The sequence below is a fragment of the Cordyceps fumosorosea genome (assembly GCF_001636725.1).
Source record: "Cordyceps fumosorosea ARSEF 2679 chromosome Unknown scaffold_1, whole genome shotgun sequence".
NCBI lineage: Eukaryota > Fungi > Ascomycota > Sordariomycetes > Hypocreales > Cordycipitaceae > Cordyceps > Cordyceps fumosorosea.
In genome coordinates, this window is record NW_017387301.1 from 2,333,488 (window position 1) to 2,353,304 (window position 19,817).

A 19,817-nucleotide genomic window follows, 5' to 3' on the forward strand; every position below is an offset into this window, starting at 1 on the left:
TGTCGACGTGCGTTACTGGGATGACGCCAGCGGTATAATCGAGCTACAAATTGTTAGAAAAGATTCACCAAAGCCATATTCTTCCGTCAAAGACGCACCAAGTTAAAGAGAAAGTGTAGCCACAACTGCTGCATGCGTCGTGCATGCCGCCATGTGGCACAGCAGGGGTGGCGTTGGGAGGAGCAATAACGAAATCGAACCCCTTCTCCTCCCAAAACTCGAACCATCTGCGTTTGTATGCCTCCCACTTTACAATTAATTGCCATTGCTGGTAAGTGGTCTCGGGATGCCAGTTGCGGAGGATGCCGGCCCAGACGGGATCGCGGCGGACGTATCGGACCCAGAGGTAATGCACATATTTAACGATTCGAGGAAAGTTAAATTAGAAACGCATCTGAGCCACGCCACGATCGTTTCCCTCGCCGGTGCGGAAGAAGGACACGGCTGTCTGGACACCATCGGCATCAAGCAGCTGGGAAGCCAGCTGTAGAGCCCCGTATGGCTCGGGAGGGGCGATGTTATCAGCAATTTCATGGCCATCAGCACCGAGAGCGTTAACAGTCATTTCAAGATTTCGAGCGCAAGCAGGGCTAAGATCGACGACGCCATACGTGCGCATGACACCAACACGGGGTTTCTTCTTCGCAGCGTAAGTCTCCTCGACGTCAGATCACCACGGGATTCGCCTCGTATATAGCTCCCGCGCCGATGACGCAAAACCCAATTCATTTCCAGCCGCTCTTTTTCTGGTGGAGCAGATGCTGTCCGTACCGCCATCGTCGTACCGGCGAGCCGGGCGGTCCAGCCTGACGTTTCGGCGGTCACAGGAGGCGGCCACGCAGTGCTCGCAGGCGGTACGCAACGTGCCGCGGATGCGCAAGCGACGGAGCAGGAAGCTGGACCATCTGCAGTTCAAGTAGAATAAGAAAGATAATGATTAAAATCGTAATGACGATCTATAAAACTAGTTAGTACCTATAGGTGCGACGAACGAGGGGAGGGCGAAAGGCGCAACCCTCGGCATGCATCTCTCAGCAGTCGTATAGTTCAGGGAGATGCTTCCGGATGCGGACAAATGTTTCGTGGATCTTGCAAGATGCGGCCGGGGACAGCGGCTTGACGCCCGCCCCAGGCTACATGATACATATGCAGGTCGACTGGTGAGAGGATAAAAATGCTCTGATTCGGGCATGGATGGGCACGTATCTGCTGGTGCACTGGTAACTGATGCCTTGCGCAAGGAGGGAGGGGGAGGTCGGCGGATGTCAATCCGATTGGCTCCATTGACAAGGCAGCTCTTCGAGGCCGACGAAAAGGAACGCGATGAGGAGCGAGCCGGGGCGTTGACCCGGTCTTGATATTGGCAGCGCTATCGACGAAGACGGATTTTTCGTTGCCCTAAGGTTGCTTCGTTTCGTTGCTCCTACACGGGGAGAGCTCTGAGGAGGAGGCAGAGCTGCCCCGAAAGACCAAGAGCCATGGAAATCGACGAGTCAGATGTTATGATCTCTGCTGGATCAAGGTAGAGGTTCTCGTCGTTTGGTTCCTTGACTCGGCCTTTGCCCCAGATATGGACGAGATACTACCATAAGCTATAATAATGAAACTAGTCATACTACACATAGTTAACTCTATATAGGTTATACCTATGTCTGCTTCGTCTGACTGCATGTAGTCCTCCGTCACAGGCTCCAACTCGGTCGTGGGAGCGGCAGTGAGGAAGTCTTCCAGGCCACAGTATGCTGAAGTTGACCTGGACCGAGGAGATGAGGCCTCATTGTCTACTCTGTCATGGTCGCTCTCGGTGACGTCGCCGCGTACTTGCCTGTCGCTAGTAGAATCGGCCTCGCATATCTCAGTGCATACGTTCTGCCCCCACGCCGAGCTAGGGTTGCTTATGACGGGACGCTGGTCTCTGATAATGTCGATGTGGTAGGAGTGGAGGGGGGTTCTCAAGGGAGGGCCAGTATCGCTTCGACGGCTAAGGATATTAAACAGCACAGTCCTTCGCTAAATGTCTTGCGTACGACCCTCCTGCCCCCGGATCACCTCAGGCTGGTCCAACACTTGATGAGAAGCACCGATAACAGACTTCTGAAGCTTTACCGAAGGGCTCGGGATGCCGCCGAGTGGAAAGTAAAATGGCCGAATAGACGTCGCATCGCTGGCGGGCGCCGTGTCTAAGATGTAATAGACTCCAAAGTCCCCAACTTCCCACTCAAGCCCTGCACTTACGACGACAACTTTTCTCTTGCAAGTTACCCTTGAGAGTAACGGAACGGCCTGAACACCTCTTCGCGCTTCCATGGAATCTGGCGTTCATTAGTCATCTTATGACTATGATAACTTCAAACTCGTTCAATACCAGCACGTCTAGGTATTAATTACAGTTCCCGGTGGCGTCTTCACACAGAGCTAATGCGCTGCCTTTACTCAGTCCACTCATGCCGTTCAGGCCAATTGCAGACAGGATGGTCTCGACAACAACGGCCGCTCGCACAAACTATGTTGGATAATCAGTAGCACAACTCGGTTCACCAAGTCATGACGCCAAAAACTTAAGCCGCAAGTTTCAACGTACCCAACGGCTCCTCTCCTACTTGAACTTTATTACACCTACACGTGAGCATGGCACATGTTCGTTGCCATTCTCCAACACTAACGTAGTTAGCGACTGTGGACTGCCCCACTCAGCACCGGGAGCACCGCTTTGGGCCCGAAAAAGCTGGATAGCGTCACTGCGACCGACTCAACTCCTCCTTCATCCCATCATTCATCACCTTAATCATCATGCCGGTGGATGAACAGCAGCTTATTGATTTGGTGAGTTGCTCGAGTCCTGCGATTTAAAGCTCGCCGCGCCGCGTGACTAATGCACATTCTTCCGTCAGCTGGGAAAGATTCCCGTGCAGCTCCGAGACTACACAAACCATGCGGCCGAGTTTATAGATAAGAGCGTCGACCGCGCCGCCGACGTCGTTCGCGATACCTTAAGCTCCCAGACCTGGATCCCCGATTCGATCAGGCCCGCACCGCCAGCCAAGGTGCCCATCGCCGTGGTGTCCATGTCAACATGGGAGCGGGCTCAGGATTGGGTATCCAAGCACAAGATCCTAACGGGCGTCGTCGTCATCGTCTGCGGAACCGCCGTCTTTAAGGGCTACCAGAAATCGAAATTCATGCGCAAAACGCGGCGCGCAAAACGGGCTAGGAACGGCGGACGTACCGAAGTCGTCGTCGTGGCCGGCTCGCCCACGCTGCCCCTTACCAAGTCCCTGGCCTTGGACATGGAGAGGCGCGGCTTCATTGTATACGTCGTCTGCGATGCGCCCGAGGATGAGAGAACAGTGCAGTCCTACGCCCGTCAAGACATCAGCCCGTTGAAGATTGATACGACCAACGTGAGTAAAATGATTCCCCCCTGGCTGGGCTGGTAAGCTAACCTGTTCGCAGCCCCCCAGTGCCGGGTCTGCCATCGAAAAGTTTGCAGCATACCTCCAGTCGCCACATGCTCCCGGACCTCACATCAAGCCGAACCAGTTGACTCTTCGATCCGTAATTCTCATCCCCAGTCTTCATTACCAGACCTCACCGATTGCGACAATACCGCCTTCGAGCTTCGCCGACCTGTTCAACACCCATCTCCTACACCCTATTCTCACCATACAGGCTTTCCTCCCACTGCTCACATCTCGACTACAGCCTATTGGTGAGAAATGGGTGCCGCCCAAGGTCATGGTCTTGACACCCTCCATCATCTCGTCCATCAACCCTCCCTTCCACGCCCCCGAAGCCACCGTCTGCTCCGCCCTTTCAGCCTTTACGGAGGTTCTGACTGCCGAGCTGCGGCCTCTTGATATTCCCGTCACCCATATGCAGCTTGGGACCTTTGACTTTGCCGGCTTCGTCCCTGCCCGAAACCTGGCCATCGGCCAGGGCCAGCACACGACTGGCCAGCCCCAGGAGACGCTCGTGTGGCCGGACGGCGCCAGGCATGTCTACGCCCGCAACTTTGTCGCGCAGACAAGCTCAGCCATCTCTGGCGCGCGCATCCGTGGCTTCAAGGGAAGCTCGCTGCGCCGCCTGCACAACTCTGTGTTTGACGTCATTGACGGCTCCATCACCAGCGACACGGTGCGCATCGGTCTCGGATCCAGCGTCTATGGCTTCGTCGGCCGCTGGGCTCCGCGCGGGCTGGTGTCGTGGCTCATGGGTATTCGCCGCGTCGACGAGCTGTCGACCTGGAAGGCGAGCGAGGAGGGGTCCTCCCGCACACCCAGCGAAGATGGCGACAATGCCAGCCATGAATTCATCGCGGTGCCGTCGGAAATCAATGCCTGGACATTCGAGAAGGACAGCAATCTCTGGACACCGACGAAAGAGCCGGCCGCGTAAAGGATGCGAAGCTCATCGCAGAGCTTGGGCACACGTGCCGTGTAAAAGTAGGATAGACCTGCAAGCTAATTGTTACATAGACGAAGTCACGACTCTGCTGTGCATATATGAGAAAATTAAATATCCCTTTATTTCTATTGCTATGAAAACGCCTCATCTAAGGGGTAGTTCTGAATATCTCGTACAGCCTATCGTTTGTGAACCGGTGGGTATCATGATCCGTAATGTATTTCCCTCCCAGTGACCCCCAATACAAAATGTCCCTGCATCGCTAATAAAAGAGTCCTCTCTAATATCCTCCTCTTCCTCTGAACCGTCCGCGGCCGGCGCCACCAGCACCCGCACCTCTCCAACCACCTCTGCCACCGCCCCTGCCACCATGGCGCCCACCAAATCGATCATCCTTGTCTCTCTGCTTGTCACCGTCGTCGTAGCCCGCCGTCTGCTGCCCCTGCTGCTGCTGCTGATGCTGATGCTGCTGCTGCAGCGCCTCCATCTCCGCCCTGATCTCCTCCTCCTTCTTCGGCGGGGGCTTGACGGTCGGCGGCTCGAGCGACGCCGACCACTTGGGGTGCGACCCGCGGCGGCACTCCGGCCCCTCCGGGCAGAAGCCGGCCAGGTAGAACGCGCAGGGCCGCCTCCGTACGTGCTTCTTGGCGCACACCGGGCCGAGCGGGCAGAAACCCATGTCGTAGTGCGGGCACGGCGGCAGCCGCGACAGCGGGTCGACGTGCAGGTACAGGCACTCCTCGCCGTTGGAGCAGTACCCGTTGCGCATGAAGAAGTTGCACTCGGGCATCCGCCGCAGGTTGTACTCGTGCAGGAACTCGCACGGCACGCCCTTCTTGCACAGCCCACGCAGCCAGTGCTTGCAGACCAGCGAGTTGAGCCCGCCGGTCGGGTGGTGCGGCGCCGCGCCCCCGGCCCCCGACGTCTTGCTGGCGCTGGCGTCGACGGCGACGTGCCGCTCGGTGCACCGCGTGCCGTTCGGGCAGCTGCCCGTCTGGTAGGCCTTGCAGATCGGCCGGTCCGCGGGCAGCCCGACCTGGTACGTGTCGCGCAAAAAGGCGGAAAAGGTAAACGTGTAGGGCTTCGCGGAGTGGTTCAGCACCGTAGACGCAGGGCCGCTGGAGACGGTCGCGGCCGTCGTCGTGTCCGTCGCCATCGTGGTGCGCGCGTGCGGGTGCGGCGTTGGTTGTGATGCGAGAGAGGGTCAATTGATGAGATGGAGAGACTACCGGTACTGTGGGGTAATTGTGTCGGTTGGCGTGTTCTGTGTTGTCTTGAATGACGAGTTGTTGTTTGTATGAGGAGAGAAAGCTGGTGGAAGCTTTCGGCAGTGTGACGCCACATTTGAATGTGAGATTGCGCCACATGGTTTGTCAGCCACACTTGATTCCATGCTATGGCTTGAAAGCGTAGTACAAGTTCAGACTTTCCTTCTTCTAGTAAAAGACTTAACTCATTTTACAGGGCTAGACTTGTATTTAGAGTGATTAAGAGTGCATCCTCTCATTCGTTGGCGTTTACTTAGCAGTCAGACCGGGAATAGAGTGGCAAAGCGGACTGTTGATGAAGAGGCCAGCGCCGGAAACAGCAGCACGAGGCTACTTAGCAGAGGATAATGAACTGTAAGTCTTGAAATGAGCATTAATTAGCATCCAAATATTTTTAAAGTATGCACAATTGATCACGTCTGCGCAAGTGGTGTCCTCTAGTCGTATGCTTAGCTGCAACAAAAAATGTCGCGGCATAAAGTGGGATACCTGCATACGTCTTTTCTTTATTACATTATTACATAGAACCGAGATAGAGCTGCTGATCTGTGTTGACCGCTCAATGACGTAGGACCATTCAAATAAAATCTGCGGAGCTACAAAGGAAAGGCTACCAGATAATGGACACAGTGCCTCGAAAGTGGCGGCGTGTAATGCACATTTGAGCAGATATACTCCGTACATCCTTGACAATATTAGGCTCTTCTCTTTCCATACCTGTGTGGTTAGCAAGTCTCTCTGCGTAAAGCGGCCGCTGCTCATTGCGGAAGGCCATATTCAATCCCCGCCCCCCAAGTTGGTTTTGACAAGGTGGTTTGCCTCCTGCTGTCAGCCACCCGACTCTGTGCATACACCCTCCGCAGTCGGACTTCGCCGATGCCACGTTTAACGGGCTTCGGAAGCCGAGCCTGCACGAACATAACTGATCAATGTCGAATCATATTGTAATGTGGAATTCTTGGGGAAATGCCAGGCTGTGCATATCTGCGTAATGCCTAATGGCACAGCGAACGCAGCTCGGGTACATACTTCCTGGGCAATTTGCACTTGTCGACTGCCAGGGATCACGACTGTATTTTTCAAGAAAAGTGAGAAGTGGCTGAGACTTGCTTTCTTCGGGGAATTCTCCAGCTTTACGCAAAGTTTATGGACGTTCTCGGGGTCGGGCGGACAGCATCAGCCTCGCCAAGCAGTCAAAAACGTGGACACCCATCCCACCTCGGTGGAAGACATGCAGGGAGGTGCCTGGCAATCTAGCTTCAACACAAACAATGGTGCAGTCTGATTAATTGGTCTCTCCAAGAAATCCCTCTATGAAGAAGCATCAAGCGATCATGGTCGGCGATAACCAGCCTGTCACAGTGTTGGCAATCTATGCATGCAAGAGAGCGCCCAGAACAACCCCTAGAAATTCTTGGGCTTCTCCAAGATGGGATCATCACTAGCGCTCTTTATCGTAGAAAATGGAGAAAACTGCAATTACTGATGGCATGTTCTGCATCCTGAGCCCGAAACGGCGCCATGCCGGCCCCCGACAGCAAGAAGCCCTATCTCCACTGCGCCGATCCGAGGGGGGGCTCTGCCATCTAGCAACATCTCTGCTGAGAAGTCGATCGAGATCAGCATCGGTGTCGTACAAGCCTCACGATCTCGCCAGGGAGTAGGCGGGCGGGAAACCCCCAGCGCCAACGCTGCCGGCTCCCATCTTCGTCGCCGGCCGGCATGGGCATCACCGGTGTCGCAGTATTGACTAGTCCTGCATGGTGCCATTTATCGTAAGCGTCAGAGACGAGGACATCGTAACTGCATTGTCGCCGAGTTGCACACTTTGCCTGCCTGGTGTGAGAGGCTGGCGCGACGCTCAGGATGAGCTCACCATGTGCAGATGCATGAGACTTGGGTGTCGACCAAGTTCGCCTACAGCTTTGGACAACCATCATGCTTTGCCGACGCAGTCTAGGCGGAATGACGAGTTTGTCTGTGCGCTGGGATGTTTCGGACCCTCCCGTGTACTTCCCCCATGCAGAGCGCCGGAAGGATCTGTGTAGAAGTGCCTTGATTGGCCCAACACGGGCCACTGTTGATGCCACGCTGCGAGCCTGGAAGCATACAGATAAAGCACATGGATGAAAAGATTGTGCTTATCATTTTTTAGGGAGTGTGTCTCAGTTAGATGCCACGGGTTACTGGGTAGTTGCTTCGGTGTTTGCTGAAGATTGAGGCGGCAAAATGCAGCCACCACTGTGCTGGAGGATATTACGGCGCCGGGGACACAGTTCAACAACATTGCAGTTGGCTATCAGTGAAACGATTCGTATCTGTCGTCGGACAGTAGCTCAGTTTGCTTGCTCGTACCAACTATCACCGCCACCGGCAAAGGCTAGGGCTAGACCGCCCAGCATCCCCTTGGGACAAGAATTGGAAATGAAGCCAGGGAAATATAGGATACACGGCGTCACCCTGCATCGGCATACACCGCTGCATTGCTATGGAATACTGGCGCACAGCTTTTTCGGGGCAGTACCAATTCGTGACGGAGGGGGCAAGTGTAGGCGGGCCTGGAAGGGCAAAGGAATGAATGGTGACAATTGTTAAATGTTATTATTAATTGTAAATCCACCAGTAGAAGGAAGGCTCTCCAGGCTACCGTGAAAGGCGATTAAATAGGCCTATAGTTACCAAGTGAAAAATATTTGCCGGCCAAGGCGTTGGGCCCTCTTGGGCTGCAGGCGCCTAACTGTCAAGACAAAGGGGTCAGTCAGCGCCACGCCTCTTCCTTCCCACACCCTTTTCCACTCCCAAGACGCCCAAGACAACGCAAACCCGTTTCATCAACCGTGATGGGCAATCATCGAGGGCTGGGTTCTGGGTTCTGACGACATTGTCCGTTCGCACCAACCCAGCCTGACCCCCCATGCACAACATCAAGCCTCAGGACTCGTCCGTTTTCCTTCGCAACCCTCCCCCATCCATGGAAAGGCTACACCCCCTCCCTCTGGCCTGCCAGCAACCATGTCATGCGTACAGAGGATGCAGATTGGCGTTTGCTTCCTCCAAGACCCGGCAGTATCCTCCCTCCCTCACTACGAACTCTCTACGGACAAGACGACCGGGAAATAGCCACGCTGGGCTGAGATGTAACCGTCCTCGGGAGTTGGCGCCAAGAACAGTGGTGGCTTGTTTGAATGCAACGCTGCTTCTTCCCTTGCCCCTTCCATCCCGTCTCTAGTGCACTGAATTTGCTCAAAAGCCGTTAACTCGTTTCTTAACACAGACTAGCGAGCCTGGCCTCTCCATCTCGGAAATGCGAACTCGGACAAGGACGTCGTTCATGTTACGCCCGGCAAGTGAATTTGCAAGACTGGATCTTCGCAGCCCTCTCTCTAATAAGGTAGCTACCGACTACCTAGGCAGCCTGCTCCATACCTACGGACCACCATAACCTAACCATTCCATCCTAACGTACACGGCTACCATCATAATTTCGGCCGAGCATCCCATGCGCTTCTCCACCGCAAAAGGCCAGCTCAATCCTCCATAATTCTCCTCCAAAATGGGCAAGTTTGCGGTCCAAATACAAGGGGACGTGCTGCGAACTACGGCCTTTTCGCTCGTCTCGTTGGCCAATCCTGTTGAGTAATCGTACGTTGGCTGGCCCTTCGCTGCCCGCCAGCAAAGCAAGCAAAACCAGCACCTCTTGTGCTTCCCTTTCCCTGCTTCCCTGTGTGCCCTTTCTGGGGCCCTTCTTGATGCCTGACCTCCTCCTCCTTCGTCTCTCATCCGTACGACGGGGAGTGAGCGCATACGCGACGCACCGCTGACGCAAGTACGGGCACACACACACACACACATTATCTCTCTCACGTACCCTCTCACACACTCGTCATCTCCGTCTCGCTCTCACGCACACATGAATCGGGCGGCTTTGTGCAGGCAAAGGGGTCATACAACGTGGATGGCAAATCTAATATCCCACACTCCGGGACGTAGCGTATGGGAGACCGTGTTCGTCCATCTCTCGCCAAGTAGGAGAAGACCCTCCGATCCTCTTCCTACTCCTCCTCCGCCCTGCCACCTCATTAAGCTCAGTCGTTTAAACCTCGCAAAACTGTCCCGAGATCGTCATCTGAGTGCCATCGACACCCGTGTTAGAAACTAGCAACTTACCACATGGACACCCCTGCAGCGGCGGCGGCGCCGTCAACACCAAAACAGCACATGTTTATGTCGACGCAGTTGAGTCGGGTTATGTACATGAACGCTGTGTATTTTCACAGTAGGTACATTGCTCATGACCAAACGCCCGGGAAGCTCGACTATGGTTGCATCAATTTGGTATTCTACGCGTACGCGAGCGTCGCCCGAGACGGAATCGTAAATGTATGTCCAAGATATCCTCCACCGTTTCTCTCTGTCTTGGCTTCATTCACCTTTTTGGCACTGTGCTCCCATCATATTCAACTTGCTAACACCTTCTATTGAAGCTCGGCGACGAATGGGCCGACATTAGGGTGCCCGTGGATGGTTGTGAGGGAGGACTCGGCTCTCTGATGAAGCTCAAGCAGCAGCATAAGCACCTCAAAGTATTCCTTTCCATAGGCGGCCCGACTGCATCAGGCGTGTTTCCCTCTATTGCCAATACTAGGGCAACGCGTAACAATTTTGCGCACACGGCAGCGGGGCTCGTGCAAGCTTCTGGGCTCGACGGCGTCGACAGTACGTTTCTTCCTTTAGAAGACAGTTTACCAGCTCCCAGGCCATCGCTAACCGAATGGGTGACAAAAGTTTCATGGAACTTGCCGGCTGACCCAGTGCAAGGCCGGAACTTCCTCTTGCTCGCGCAGGCCGTGCGATCCAAGCTACATAATAAGCAACACATGTTGACGGCGGCGTTGCCGGCAAACCCGGCCGTGCTGCAGCACATTGACCTCCCAGCAGCGGCGAAGGCCTTAGACTTTGTGAACCTACAGACATACAATCTACACTACTCGCAACCCGGCCGCAGCCTATGCCCGGCGCAGCTGTACTCGCTGGCCAAAGACGAGCCGTCCGCGTCGACGGCGGCCGGGTACCTTGTGTCGAAATTTTTCCCAGCAGAAAAGGTACTTCTGGGCATTCCCACCTTTGGCACAACCTTTCCGGGCTGTGACGGCCCGGCGCAGCCGTATGACCCGGTTGCTTCCCTGACGGTCGACTACAAAGAGCTTCCGGTCGAGGGGCGGCAAGAGGGTATCGACCGGCGCCGCATTTCGGCATACTGTGTGGGCGGCGATGAAGGATTCATCGCGTACGACAATCCGGAAACGGTGAGGGAGAAAGGCGACTTTTGCAAGAAAAAGGGATTCGGGGTACGCTTTGCTCATCCAAAGAGTTACGGGTATCGTGAGGACAGCTGCAAAAGAGGATTTTGCTAACGTTTCTCTCAGGGCCTTTTCTATACCAATGCTTGCTCAGACGCAAAGGAGCGGCCGAGAAGTCTCATCACGGCTGGGTTCGTGGCATTGCACAGCTCGGGATAAAGGGAAGCCAAGGTGCGTGTCGACAATGTGCTGCCGCCATTGGTTGGAGATACCCAAGGCACTCCAAACCATTGGAGAGATGGATTTTGAGTTTGAGAAGCAGTGAAGGACGGACGTTGTAGACGAGACGAATCATTGCTTGGAGACATGAACGTAGAGACGGAAGGCGGACGAGAACGGCAATATCAGATACAAGTCTGATCCGGAGACGGGGACGATGGCGAAAGTCTGAGCGATCGACAAGTGCAAAGAGAAGCCGCAGATTGTCTTGAAATAAAGAAATGAATAAGTAGGTGTGTTTTCTTTTCTTTTCTTCGTCTTATTTTTTTTCTTTTGCCAGGCAACGAACCGCAAAGACGGATCGGGTGATAGGTAAATTCCCAAAAGACCAAAAAGGCGACAAGGCAACAAGGCGAGGCAAACCAGACCAAAACCGAACCCAAACCGACAGCCCTTATTAGCGTCGGCACTCTCCACGTGCCGATAAGATACCTATGTACATACATACATAGCTTCAACCCTGATCAAACGTCAACCACTTCCTTGTCAACCAAGTACCGTGGCAAAACCGTTGACATCCACTCTTCTTTTATTTTTGTTTTCCATCCTTTCATTTCCTCTCTATCCCTTCTCTACCACTGGCTGCTGTCGCTTCCCTTTGCACCAGAGGAGCTTTCCATTTTCTTAGCGCCCAGCCTTACCATGCCTACCTGCAACTGAACGCCTTCTCTCCTCCTTCCTTGGTGCAACATCCAATAAGCTTTTGTGCGCCTCACCAACAAAACTCACACGCACAGACACATACCTCTACCATGTCAAGCTCCTCGGTAGACGTCGACGCTGCGTCACGCATCAGCTCGTCCACCGCGCGAAACACAGCCACGGCCAACCCCGCCATGGCCCAGAGACGGCCGGATGCGGTGCAGCTCTCAGCCGCCGACTGCAGCATCGGCGACGACACCGGTGCCGTGACCTCCTCCTCTTTCGGCCTTGCCGCCACCTCGGAGACCGAGCAGCTGCCGCCGCCGCCGCCGTTTGAGCCACTCTTCGCGCTCCTCACCAACACCACGACCGGCGCCACCGTGCACCCGCGCGTGCACTACCTCTTCAGCGACGACGACGCCTCCATACCCACCGCCGACGACGACGACCCCGCCGCTGACAACAACGATCCCGATGCCGCGGACCGTCACCGCAACCTAGTCGTGGACCTCACACCGACGCCTGCCCGCGACGCCTGGACCGTGTCGTGTGCCTCCAGCCTCGGCCCGGCCTTCGCCATCACCGCGGCCGCGTTGTCCAAGCAGCAGGCCGAGGGGGGAAACGGCTCCGCCGAGCCCAGCCCGTCCTCGTCTGGCGGCGCCGCGTTAATGCTACACGTCGAGGGCGTCTCGCGCGACCCCGTTGACCTGCGCGCCTCGGCCGAGGGCGGCGCCAGCCTGCGCTCCTCCTCGGGAAGCGGCGGCGCCGGCCCCCGGGAGGACCTCGACGGCCTGGCGGACGACTTTCGGCGGCGCATGGGCGTCTTGAAGAAGGTGGTCGGCGAGGGCGAGAAGCGCCGCCGCGTCGCCGCCGCCGCCGCCGCCCAGCAGGAGCACGAGCTCGAGCACGACGGGGCGGGGAGTAACGAGATTCACGACCCGGGCGCGCTTCGCTCCGAGACGGCGAGCCAGTCCCACGGCGGCGCTGCATTGAACACCTCCTGATGCGCCCCCGCGAGGGTTTTCTGGGTTGAAAAAGTATACCCAAGACACACAAACGCTTGATGACTGCTACGATCTATACCTATATACCTGACGAACAGCGAATTCGCACCGAGACGCATTGCAATAAATGCAAGATGCAGCCAATGTTTTTTGTTGATCATTTCCGGACTCTTTCTCTGGCTTCTTGCTAAAATGTTTGTCCCATGTCACAGATTGAATGTTATATTATAATGTCAGCTCTGTTGAATGGCCGCGTGTTAACTTTTCGGCACCGCCAACACCACTACCACCACTACCACCACCAGCCTTGCTTCTCTTCCCTCTCTCGTCTTTGGAAAGCATTTCTTGTTTCGGCGTTTTTAGGATATAGTTGGACAATACAATGTTTTCTCTCCTTTCAACCACGAGTTCTATGCGGCGTCGTCAACAGGAAGAGTGATTATTTTAATTTATTCTTTGTATTTCTCTCTCCGACGAAAAAAAAAACCTAAACGAGAAAGATTTTGAATCAACTACTAATTACAAGTTTGATACGCCAACACCATAGTTTTCTTCTTTAAAACAACAAAAAACAGAGAGAGGTAAGTGAGTGACAAGGAGACAAGTGATGGTATGGTGTGTTGACCACAAGAAACAAGGAAAGATTTGACCAGAAAACGACAGAGAAAAAGGAAAGACGTCAAGTCTAGCAAATGCGGTAAAAATAGAAATCGGATCCTTCTAATTCCAAAAGGTTGTTTTGTAGAGCGTATTTACTGGCGAGCAATTTGCGGCACATGCACGCGGTCCTGCAACAGCCGCGCGAGCTGTGACATGCCTGCTTGGCCATCCGCAACACGAGCTTCGATGTTAGGAAGCAGAGCGCGGGCGGTAATTTCAACGGCACGCTTGCCACCGTTGTTGTTGTTGTTGCCGCCGCTGTTTTGGCCGCGAATGACAAAGATGTAGATGAGGACGATGATGACGATGACGACAAGAATGGCGACACAGATGCCCAGGCAGATCCACTTCTTTTTCCGCGTCTTGCGGGCCGTGTTGACGGCGACGCCCATCTCCTCGTTGCCCTTGTCGAGGTTCTCGACGACCTCCTCGCCCTTTTGCTCTATCTGCATGACGGCGGCCTCCTGCTGCACGACGAGGGTGTCCATGTCCTGGAAGAGCTGCGACAGCTCCACCATCTGCTGCTCAATCTTGACGAGCGCCTTGTGGCGGTCCTGGACGGCCGAGAGGGCGGCGCGTGCTTGTCCCTGGCGGCCGCTCTGCATAAGGGCCTGGCTAAAGACTTGGGTGTTGCTCGTGTCCTCGACGGCAGCGCGCACCTCCTGCTCCGAGGCGTCGGGGCGGACGATGCGGTATTGACGGGCCATCTGGTCTTGGGTGCGCTTGCGGAAGCCCGACTCGACCTGTTGGTACTGTTGGATGGCCTGCTTCAGGCGCCGGTCGACACGGCCGACCTGCGGCTTGTTCTTGGGAGTGTTGGCCTCGGGGCTCGACTTGACGGTACGGACGCGCTCCGTCAGTTCACGGTACTGGGCCATAGTCTCGGACGAGAGGGCATCGAGCTGTCGGTTGGCTGCGCTCGAGGAGGAGCTGTCGGCATCGTCGAGGGTTCGCTGCTGGAGCATGCGCAGCTGCTCAAGATTGCGCTCAATCTGGCTGATGCCCGTGTCGATATCGCGGCACTCGTTCAGGATGGCGTTGCCATCGTTACCGGCCATCGAGCCAGCGTTCTGGGCGAGGGGAGCCATCTCAACATTGGAGCCTACAGAAAATGGTTAGCCAAATCGCCCTCCAATCTTGCTCTCTGAAAGCTGGTTCAATTTTCCGTACCGGCATAGCCACCATCCATCGATGAGTTATTGTTGTTACCATAGCGGCTGTTACCGCCGCCGCCGGCGTAGGGATTCTGCTGCTGTCCGTAGCCTCCTTGCCCTGCATAAGGGTTTTGTTGTTGTTGACCGCCGTAGCCCTGACCGCGCTGGTCGTAGGGGTTCTGTTGGTTACCGTATCTGGCAGATTCAACACGTTAGTTGGAGTTCCAGGGGTGGTGTCGGTCGTGCATCGTTGGGCGGTTGGTTGTGCTGAAAGCGAAGGCTAATCCGCGCGAGGTAGATAGGACCAAGTACTAACCCGTACTGCTCAGACATTGTTAGTAAATTGCAGACTTATAAATGCTTTCACACAAGAGAAATGCAACAAAGAAGAAGAAACGAGCCGACAAGAAAGGCAAGCATGCCGAAGCGCGCTGCTCTTACGTGTGACGTACGGCGACAGGGCAGTGGAGGCCAGCGAGTTGAAACGGTGAGGAACGGGGGGGCAAGATAGAAACTGACACTCATTTTGATCGAGGACTGAAATGCGTCAGGCCGAAGGGGGCCCGTTCGTTAAGGGTAGCGGAGGGCCTGCTGGATTCTTCGATGCCGTAGTTCGAGTCAGCCGTTGGGACAAGAGGCGCGGCAATGTACAAGGGATGAGGCGATTGCGACGGGAAATCAGTGGGCGAGCGTCTGGAAACGAATAGAAAGAATAGTAGAAAGTAGTAAATTAGAAAAATAAGAAAGATGGAATGAAAGAGGCAGAAAAATGAAGACGGCGCGAGGGACTGGACAGCCTGTTGATGATATTCAAAACCAGGCTAATTGACCAACGTAGGGTGGGGAGTGGCAATCAAAAGGGGCTTCCGGTCAGGTAACCTTGGTCATCCTGGTGCGTGTAGCGGTACCTCGATGTAGAGACAAGCGCCTGGTTGAGGTATGTACCAGAACCTGTTCTGAGACAGACTCTGTTGCAGCGCCAAACCGTGGTTGAGCGACACGCCGCCGAAAAAAAGCCACCCGCAGGTTCCTCAGTACAAATTTTCGCTACTAAAATGCACAAACAGAGAGAGTCTACAAGCTCTCAAAATTATGGAAAATATTTTTCTACTAAATAGATACTGACGGACTTATATTGAGATTGGTTTTCTCCTCTTTCTAGTATTCTTTCACAAATGGTATCAATCGCAACATCCCATGGTCAGTACCATCGAGTGGGACTTTTGTCCCCCCCACTGCCTTCCTGCAGCTTCGGTTCTGTGCTTGTACGAGCTGCAACATCTCATGCCTCAGACAACCTGCAATCGAAAGCCGTCAAGCACCTCGCTTCCCTCCATCTTCATACTCCTCTTCATCGCCAAGCCATCCCATGTCATTCGTGTAGTCCCTTCCAACCGAGAGCCCCTCCTTCTCGCTCCGGATTGATGCACGTCGGCTGATAGAGCGTCCAAGTATCAAGGTCGGCGCGCGCGCGCTTCCTACCCATCCCACAGCTCGAATCTCCCCTGCTCCGAGGATGTCCATTGGCATGGCTTGCATGGGCCAGTCTCTGGCTCACGACAAGAGGCCTGTAGCCGTTTGTCTGTGATTGGTGCTGCCGCGAGCCGCCGAGCCCAGCCTTGTCAGGGCGGCCGCCACCACCACACCACACAAAGGAACATCTAACGCCTCACCCACTACTGGAGAAACGGCTTCGCGTTACCAAATTGCCCTGTTCTCTTCCCCTCCTCACAAGGCCCCAAGGGCGCCTGTTAGGGAGCAAGACCGGCCGGCACCTGTTGTGGCCGCAGTTCAGACGGGAACCAGATGACAGAGGCTGCACTTCCCCCCTTCCCCTCCTCCCTTGCACCTGTAACCAGGGCGAGTCGGCGGTGCGTCTAGTTATAACTTATCCCCCTTCCTAACTAGTTGATCTGTAATCTGTATGAGCCATCGTCTTTTGAGCCTGTTACAAATTGGATGAAAAAGTGGCGCCCGTTTCAGATGGAGAGATTGGATTCGGCACCCATTGACTAGAAGCTAGGAGGACGATCAGGCGTGCTCCTGTTATTACACAGTTGGGCGAGGAGACCACCATCGGGGTCAACACGAGCTTGTTCGAGTTGGCGTCAGCAGTCGCGATAGCCGACCTGTCGCATCCTCTGACGCCGTTGTACAGACTGCAGTCCAATGCGCATGTGATGCCACTACCACGAACTTTGAAAGACGCATGTACCACGCTAACTAGGCGCGACACGACACGACGCTGCGACGTTGACAGGCGGCGATGGGGGGTCACTTGACCAGGATAGGGTACTTTCGAGATCACGTCTGCACACAGTCATCGCGCCAATGACACTGTTTTGCCAGGACTACAGAGTGATTGTGTGCAGTTGTCGATTTGGCCTACGAGGCACTCTTTTGAGCAGCGTCACATGTCATTGCAGGCTAGGCACTCTGTAGTTAGGTAGGCAACGTCGTTATACTAAGTGTGTAGGGTACGTTTACTACCCTACGCAGCTCTCCGAGATTAGCAAATGACAAAGGGCGTCTCAACGAGTATGAAGTATATTAAAAATAAACAGCACTGTAGAAATGCAATAGACGAGTAGGCGAGCTCATCTGCCCCTTCGGGCCCTGTTAGAGTCTGGCGCATTCGTTTCTCACGTCCCGTGTCACGCTGTTGCATTAGCAGTGAAAGGGCCATGCGTAGGTACTTGTCTGCATGCCTTCAGAAGGAGAGGTGATGTTCGGCCAATCTGCTTTTTATTTCGGCTGCAGCGAGACATGGGCAGGAGCGGATGATGCTGGTCCAGATAGTTACTTAGCACAGCCCAGCCCCAGCCACAGGCAGTCAGCCAGCTGCATTGCAGGCAGTGCCGGGCTAAAAGGAGAGCGCATTCCTGGGTATATGCTTGTTGTAATTACGTGAAAAACACGAGAAAATCGCCAGCATCACAGGCCGGAATTAATAAAGCAAGATTTTGAACCTGGCAATGGCCACTGGTTAAAGAAGCGGACTGCATTGGTATTGGCAGGTGTGGCCGCGTGGTTGCGTGGTCCGTGGCGTGGCGACAGCCACTAACAGGTACCAGGTGCCTAGGGAGGTAGGTACTTACATACCTGTAAAGTTAGTCCGCTATCAGCGGCCTCGGGGGCGGATTACAGTGGTAGAAGCCTGCGACAAACTGGCTGGCTGGAGACGGTCTTGAGTCTTAGTAGTGATCGAGTAGATGGCCTTTCACATTGGATTTGAATGAGGTGAGGAAAAGGAACACGAGAAAAGGGACAAAGCTAGAGAAGGAGTAGTGCAGTGCAGCAGCTGTTGATAGCCCACGCGGACGACAACAATTGCGCCTTGCACAGCCAAGATATGGCAGCACCTATGCAGGTAGATAAGTACCTTTTACTAGCTACCCATGCAGAAATATACCTCCTCCACCAGGCAAGGCATCCAGCCAGCCAACCCACCCCCAGCTCCGGGGCCTGGGCAGCTCCAACTGAACTGCCAGCTCCCTCCCACCTTCAAAGTCCATCAGTCCTTCTTCTCCTCTCCACCCGTCACCAAAACCCCCTTCTGGCGTTCGTCTTTCGCTCCTCCATCCACCATCTCCCATCCTCCGCCACCCCCCAAATCGTGCATCTCATCTGCTCTCCTCGCCATCTCTCTCTCCCCCATAGTCTTTTTGCCTGTCTTTATATCCAAATACAAACTATGGCTGAAATCCGCCGAAAGCTCGTCATCGTCGGCGACGGTGCCTGTGGCAAAACCTGTCTGTTGATGTTAGTATCTATCGGTCGCTAGTCGCCTCGTCACCTCCGCCTGCTTGCTACCTGAGCACGCACTCTCCCAACCACATCCGCGCCCGCATCCCCCTTCTCATCAATCGTCTGCTAACTTTGCTTTTCAGCGTCTTCTCCAAGGGCACTTTCCCCGAGGTAAGCTCCTTCTCGTCTCTCTGCCTCTCCCCTTTTCTCAACGGATGCCCGCGACGGCAGCACCATCCGCCTGCCTAACCCCCGACCGCCACCGACAACGCTGTGCATGACGACGCACACCAGCCCAACCACAAAGCATCCCCGAGCCGCGTCCCAAAACCTGTCCGAACCGCCATAATCACCAATATCCACTACCCATGGCCATTTTTCTCTTATCGTCGATCCTTGCCGCTAACTCGCTCTCCTTCACCTTACCCAGGTCTACGTCCCCACCGTCTTCGAAAACTATGTCGCCGACGTCGAGGTCGACGGCAAGCATGTTGAGCTGGCCCTCTGGGATACTGCTGGCCAGGAGGATTACGACCGTCTCCGTCCCCTCTCGTACCCCGATTCGCACGTCATCCTGATTTGCTTCGCCATCGACTCCCCCGATTCCCTTGACAACGTCCAGGAGAAGGTACAGTTTCACAACCGGCCCTGCGCCCGCCGTACCGGTGAGCCCCTAGCTAACCGCCGCGCCATCATCACAGTGGATCTCCGAGGTCCTTCACTTCTGCCAGGGTCTCCCCATCATTCTCGTTGGCTGCAAGAAGGATCTCCGCTACGATCAAAAGGTTACAAGCGAGCTGGCCAAGACGAGCCAGAAGCCCGTCAGCCCCGAAGAGGTATGCTCTTGCCTTCCCTCCCTGCGCGATAGGCTTTGCACACGCGAGCCCAGATGCAACCTGTCATCTCAAGACTGCTTGCCAGTAGTTTCGTGACATGATAAGGACCCCCGTCTGCCGCCTACCGCTCGTCACGCGCTTGCACCTTCACTAACACATGTAACAGGGTGAGGAGATTCGCAAGAAGATTGGTGCCTACAAGTACCTTGAGTGCTCTGCCAAGACCAACGAGGGTGTCCACGAGGTTTTTGAACACGCCACCCGCGCTGCCCTGCTTTCACGCAGTAGCCGTACCAAGCACAAGAAGTGCCGTATCCTCTAAGCAGCCAATCTGCGCGAGCATCATGACAACGCATACAGCCTCGGACCTCACCTTTATGCTAGCCTTCCCGGCTCAGGCCGATCCAGCGTTGCAAACGTTTTAACTATCCTCGGGACTTTGATCTGCAGCGCGACCAGTCTCGTCCGCTCTATCAGAGGAAGAAAGGTAGCGGCTTGGATCAGACAGACTGGCAAGCCGTTT

The 19,817-nt window shown here is 55.0% G+C and overlaps 7 protein-coding genes across 7 annotated transcripts; 4 read left to right on the forward strand and 3 right to left on the reverse strand.

The window, feature by feature from the left end:
* Positions 1-382: 382 nt before the first annotated feature.
* ISF_00756 (acetamidase) lies at positions 383-565 on the reverse strand (the record flags this gene model as incomplete). Its single annotated transcript, XM_018844363.1, has 1 exon — positions 383-565. One exon carries the CDS (start codon positions 563-565, stop codon positions 383-385), a length of 183 nt encoding a protein of 60 aa, XP_018708813.1.
* Positions 566-2,790: 2,225 nt separating this feature from the next.
* Positions 2,791-4,395, forward strand: ISF_00757 (hypothetical protein; the record flags this gene model as incomplete). Its single annotated transcript, XM_018844364.1, has 3 exons — positions 2,791-2,823; positions 2,892-3,401; positions 3,454-4,395. 3 exons carry the CDS (start codon positions 2,791-2,793, stop codon positions 4,393-4,395), a joined length of 1,485 nt encoding a protein of 494 aa, XP_018708814.1.
* A 289-nt stretch (positions 4,396-4,684) lies between these two features.
* ISF_00758 (Zinc finger, CCCH-type) lies at positions 4,685-5,560 on the reverse strand (the record flags this gene model as incomplete). The annotated part of the gene is made up of 1 exon (XM_018844365.1): positions 4,685-5,560. The coding sequence occupies one exon, from the start codon at positions 5,558-5,560 to the stop codon at positions 4,685-4,687; it is 876 nt and encodes a 291-aa protein (XP_018708815.1).
* A 4,282-nt stretch (positions 5,561-9,842) lies between these two features.
* Positions 9,843-11,191, forward strand: ISF_00759 (Glycoside hydrolase; the record flags this gene model as incomplete). Its single annotated transcript, XM_018844366.1, has 4 exons — positions 9,843-10,052; positions 10,157-10,388; positions 10,458-11,020; positions 11,099-11,191. 4 exons carry the CDS (start codon positions 9,843-9,845, stop codon positions 11,189-11,191), a joined length of 1,098 nt encoding a protein of 365 aa, XP_018708816.1.
* An 812-nt stretch (positions 11,192-12,003) lies between these two features.
* On the forward strand, positions 12,004-12,897 carry ISF_00760 (hypothetical protein; the record flags this gene model as incomplete). The annotated part of the gene is made up of 1 exon (XM_018844367.1): positions 12,004-12,897. One exon carries the CDS (start codon positions 12,004-12,006, stop codon positions 12,895-12,897), a length of 894 nt encoding a protein of 297 aa, XP_018708817.1.
* A 752-nt stretch (positions 12,898-13,649) lies between these two features.
* On the reverse strand, positions 13,650-15,044 carry ISF_00761 (syntaxin; the record flags this gene model as incomplete). Its single annotated transcript, XM_018844368.1, has 3 exons — positions 13,650-14,659; positions 14,728-14,906; positions 15,028-15,044. The coding sequence occupies 3 exons, from the start codon at positions 15,042-15,044 to the stop codon at positions 13,650-13,652; spliced, it is 1,206 nt and encodes a 401-aa protein (XP_018708818.1).
* A 3,361-nt stretch (positions 15,045-18,405) lies between these two features.
* ISF_00762 (Rho1) lies at positions 18,406-19,616 on the forward strand (the record flags this gene model as incomplete). The annotated part of the gene is made up of 5 exons (XM_018844369.1): positions 18,406-18,473; positions 18,602-18,629; positions 18,889-19,086; positions 19,160-19,294; positions 19,461-19,616. 5 exons carry the CDS (start codon positions 18,406-18,408, stop codon positions 19,614-19,616), a joined length of 585 nt encoding a protein of 194 aa, XP_018708819.1.
* Between the last annotated feature and the right edge of the window lie 201 nt (positions 19,617-19,817).